The 4,312-nt window shown below is 59.3% G+C and overlaps 1 protein-coding gene across 1 annotated transcript; it reads left to right on the top strand.

Moving 5' to 3' along the window:
• Positions 1-3,095: 3,095 nt before the first annotated feature.
• Positions 3,096-4,269, top strand: EMIHUDRAFT_253522 (hypothetical protein; the record flags this gene model as incomplete). Its single annotated transcript, XM_005783883.1, has 4 exons — positions 3,096-3,104; positions 3,546-3,653; positions 3,907-3,967; positions 4,079-4,269. Coding segments are annotated over 4 exons (369 nt in total), but the record flags the coding sequence as incomplete, so codon positions are not given.
• Between the last annotated feature and the right edge of the window lie 43 nt (positions 4,270-4,312).

The raw sequence follows: 4,312 nt of genomic DNA, 5'->3' as shown, positions 1-4,312 counted from the left end.
AGCGCCTGGCGCGGTGGTGTCACAGATACGTCACGCTCTCGATCCGAGAACTCAACCTCTCGGCGAACGCACGCAAGTTCAAGATCCTGCAGTCGCAGAGGTGGGTGAACACGGAGCTCGACGTGGCGCGCTACATCAAACTCTTCCCGTCGCAGATGCACGAGGGCGTGCGCAAGTATCCGACGGTGGTACGCGGCGCGCTCAAGGTCAACGGCGTCGGCGTGGGCTTCGACGCGGAGGCGCGCGCCGAAATCATCATGGCGCAGGTGAAGGCGCAGGAGGACAAGCTCAAGGTGCTCGAGCGGCTCACGCCGCTGCTCGGCCGGCAGGCCGCCGAGCTCTACGGCCGCTTCGCGTGCAAGCCGTCGACCACCTTCAACCACCAAGCGCGCGGCAACGAGCCCTCCATCTCGCGCGTGCCGCTCGAGCACGCGGGGGAGATGCAGGCGCACCTCTTCCGCACCGTCACCGCCACCGCCCCCGACGAGATCCGCGACGTGCAGCACGACGCCAACCCCGCCGGCCCGACGGAACGGCGGTGCGAGGAGGCGATGCACCTCTCGCAGCGGCACGGCGGCGCTGGCTGGACGCACCCTCGGCTCGTCGCGCCGGCCGCCTCAACCGGACGCGTGATGGACGTCCTCTCGGAGATGCGACAGGATGAATATGGTCTTGCGACGCTGCCGCCTTTGAGTGGTACCGTCTTAGACATAGGCAGTCATGTCGGAACAACTGCCGTCATGTTGGCAACACTACATCCCAACATCACTGTTCATGCATTTGAGCCAGCCGCGATGAACTTTATTTTTCTGGTATGGAACCTACTTGAGAATGGACTTCTTCACCGCGTCATCCCTCACAACCTAGCCTTGAATTCCAAAGGAGAACCTTTTGTGATTGAGTACGCTCCAGATGACTCAACAAGCACACGAGCTGTGCACATGGGACGGAGCTGGGGTGCGTTGCCAAAGATAACGTAACGAGTGAATGCGAGTACTCGCATAATTATGTAGGTAAACGAAAAAAGTAGCGCACAATTCGTCTACGTACGGCTTAGTGAGTGGTTGGGGTGGCCTCAGGCATCCCCAAGGGAGCCTCTGCGGTGCCACATAAGCAGCTTAGTGATTGTCGAGACTTTAAAGGATTCGTTTGAAGATCTCGCAAACAAGACAGACACTACTATGGTCACCAGTAAACGAAAATTCGACTTTGAGGGATAATATCTCAAAAGACTGGGTGAGAGCATAGCATTATTATTGCATATTAGGCCGCATAAGGTCAGACTTGACCCCACAAGCATCAAGAACCCGATGCTCCGGCTCGACTGTGCCGGCACACTGCCTCCTCGCGCCAGCTGCTCGCAGGCCGTCGCGGCCCGTGGTGCACCAGAGAGAGAGGTCGACGCGTTGCCCCCGCTGGCGACCCCGCGCGGCTCAGGCCGGCCAGAAGGTGTGTGGTGACGGCACCGTGGCAGGAGTGCAGAGATGAGCTCGCCGAACGCGAGCAGCAGATGGCCAAAGTGTGCCAGCGCGAGAGCCTCGCGAGCGGGCGCAGAAGGAGCTCGCCGTGACACGATGCCGGGCGGTGGTGGTGCTCTGGCGACTGTGCACAGTGGGCAAAGTCAGGCTGCAACAGGGCAGCACGATGGTAGTGCCCTGCTGCAGCCTGGCCTGACATGCACAGGGCGAACAGAGACACTACTATCGTCTGGCGCTCGTCACCGAATCTGGGCGAACTTCGACCGCCGCCACAGCTGGCCACGAGCACGCAGCGACAAAATGCTGACTGTACGGAAGTTGAGGCTGGTCGAGAGGAAGAGGCTGCCGTGCGAGTCGGCAGCTGGTCGGCTCGGGCGGACTGACTGCGGCGTCTTTTTTCGGCTTCTTCATTCATAGTAGCGTATACGCTACTTTCGTTTACCCACATTGTGCGAGTACCCTGAACCGTTTTCTTGGCGCGTGCGAGATCGATGAAGTGGCATTTGTGAAGCTTGACTGCGAGGGATGCGAGTACGAGATCGTGCCTGCCAATGACAAATTCTTCATAGATCGCGTGATGCATATGCGCGGAGAGAGAGATTTTTAGCAATACCAAACAACTCTAACACTCACACGTAATTTGTTATGCGCGGTGAGGTGCATGCATGGCAGATGCGCTCTCGCGGTGCTGTGCTCGACGAACCTCTTGTGCGATCCACGGAGAGACTGCTTTGTCGCAGATACCGGTTGTTCGGAGACAAGTTGCCGAAGCACATGCCTTCATGCACACACTAGCACACACGCCACGTACACGTTGATGTGGCTGAACATGGTGTCTTCTCTCTGCCGACTACGACACCAGACGTTCACATCGCAGCGTACACACAGTTGTATCATGTATGCGTGTATATGTCACCAAAGTGTGTGAGGATGCCCCCGGCCCACGAGAGGTTTTGTTTGTCGAGGGGACAGTGTCACCAAAGACGGACGGATGGTGCTTAGTGGGGGTGAGGCAGGTGGTTTGGCCGTGCACCGTGGTGGGGAGCCCGGAGAGGCGCTGATGAGATGAAGTACCGGTACCAGCGATCGCCATCTCGCTGGCCTCGGCTCCGCTCAAGGCCTCCCGACCGCGCGTCGAACTCATCGACGCGGGCTCTCTCGGCTACGGGACCGGCCCCAGCTTCGGCTGAGGGCTGACAAGCTGCCGAGCCCAAAATCACTGACACTTGCGTGTGTGTGGTGTGTGTGAGAGTCGTGATTTTCCTTGTTGGTTTGTAAAAATCTTGTTGGTTTTCAAAAATCTCTCTGATGATGTGTGAGGGACACGCAGTGAACTTCAAGGACAAGGCCTATTAACCCCACCAGCGCCCCAGCCGTCACCTACCACAAAATAGAAGAGAATAGAAGACAAGGCGCACAAAGCTGCCGAGCCCAAATCACTGAAAGTCGTGATTTCTTGTTGGTTTTCAAAAATATCTCTCAAAATAGAGCACTGGACACGCGAAGCGTTAAGAGAGACAGAGATTTTCGTCGTTTTGGGTGTCCGTCCCACTGAAAACTCTAACACTCACACGCCATTTGGGGCCTGGAGCCCCTGCAGAGCCCCCCTGCAGACTGATGTTTATGGTGGTTTAAAGTTTGCGGGGGGGGGGGGGGGGGGGCAGCTTTGGGCGGTCGGCCCTGTTCACGCGCGCGCGAGACGTGCAGACAGGGTTGCCAGGTGAGAGCGAATGGCGCGGTTCACGCCTCGCACAACAGAGAGAGAGATGCGCTCTGGCCTCTGCATGGTCCATGGACCATGGTGGGACATAAAAGAGAGCGAGTACTTGGGCGAGTAGGCCGTGCGGTCAACGCTGCCGCGCGCGACTTTGCGCGCGAGGCGGCGCAGCTTGAGAACGGCGGTTCAGAGATTTTTGAAAACCAACAAGAAAATCACGCTGGCACAGTGATTTCTAGTTAACACCTTTTCTTTATATAGCCCCGCATCCTCCGGCTCGAGCTCGCGCGATCGGGATGCGGCGTCCAAGATAAAGTAAAACGCGCAGTCCCTCGCCGATTCTCGGTCAGACCGCCACGTTTTTCTTTCCGCTCTCGCCGAGGCAAGCGGCGAAAGGCGCGCTGGCAGCGGCCGTTGCGCCCAGCCAGCACCTCTTTCGAGACTCCTGTTTCCTCCCGGTGCCGAGAGTATCCGGCTCACCACCATCCGTCGGTCCCGCCGTGCTCCTCAGGCGGCCGAACGTGCAGCATCGACCGGTTGCGATGTTCCATCCGCCAGATCCTCGCGAGCAGGTCGTCCGCCCTCACATCCCTCTGCACGCTCAGCGGCTGGGCTGGCCGGCCCTCCCACCATTCATCATTCTGCCATCGGCGGGCGGCGATGCCGGCACGCACTCGGACCTCACCCGGGACCTGCCGTCGCACTGCCCAGGTCAACAAATGGAAGAAGGAGATGCGATCTGAGTCTCGGAAGCTCGACAGACAGATCCTGAGTGCGCCGCCACCGCGCCCCTGCCGCAGCCTGCCCGTCTCTCTCTCCGCCCCTCCCCCGCAGCCGCCAAGGCGAGGCCCGAACTCCTTGCGTCCCGCGCGTCGCGCTGCAGAGATTCAGCGCGAGGAGGAGAAGATCAAGCGGTCGGTCAAGGAGGCGGCGAAGCGGGGGGACACGGCGTCGTGCAAAACGTACGCGAAGGAGATTGTGCGGTCGCGGAAGGCGGTCACCCGGCTACACACCAGCAAGGCGCAGATGAATTCGGTGGTGATGCAGATGCAGAACCAGATGAGCCAGGCAAAGGTCATGGGCACTCTCACCAAGAGCGCGGACATCATGAAGGCGA

The sequence above is a fragment of the Emiliania huxleyi genome (assembly GCF_000372725.1).
Source record: "Emiliania huxleyi CCMP1516 chromosome Unknown EMIHUscaffold_1756, whole genome shotgun sequence".
Classification (NCBI taxonomy): domain Eukaryota; phylum Haptophyta; order Isochrysidales; family Noelaerhabdaceae; genus Emiliania; species Emiliania huxleyi.
The sequence above is the reverse complement of the archived record's forward strand: the minus strand, read 5'-3'. Positions and strand labels throughout refer to the sequence as shown.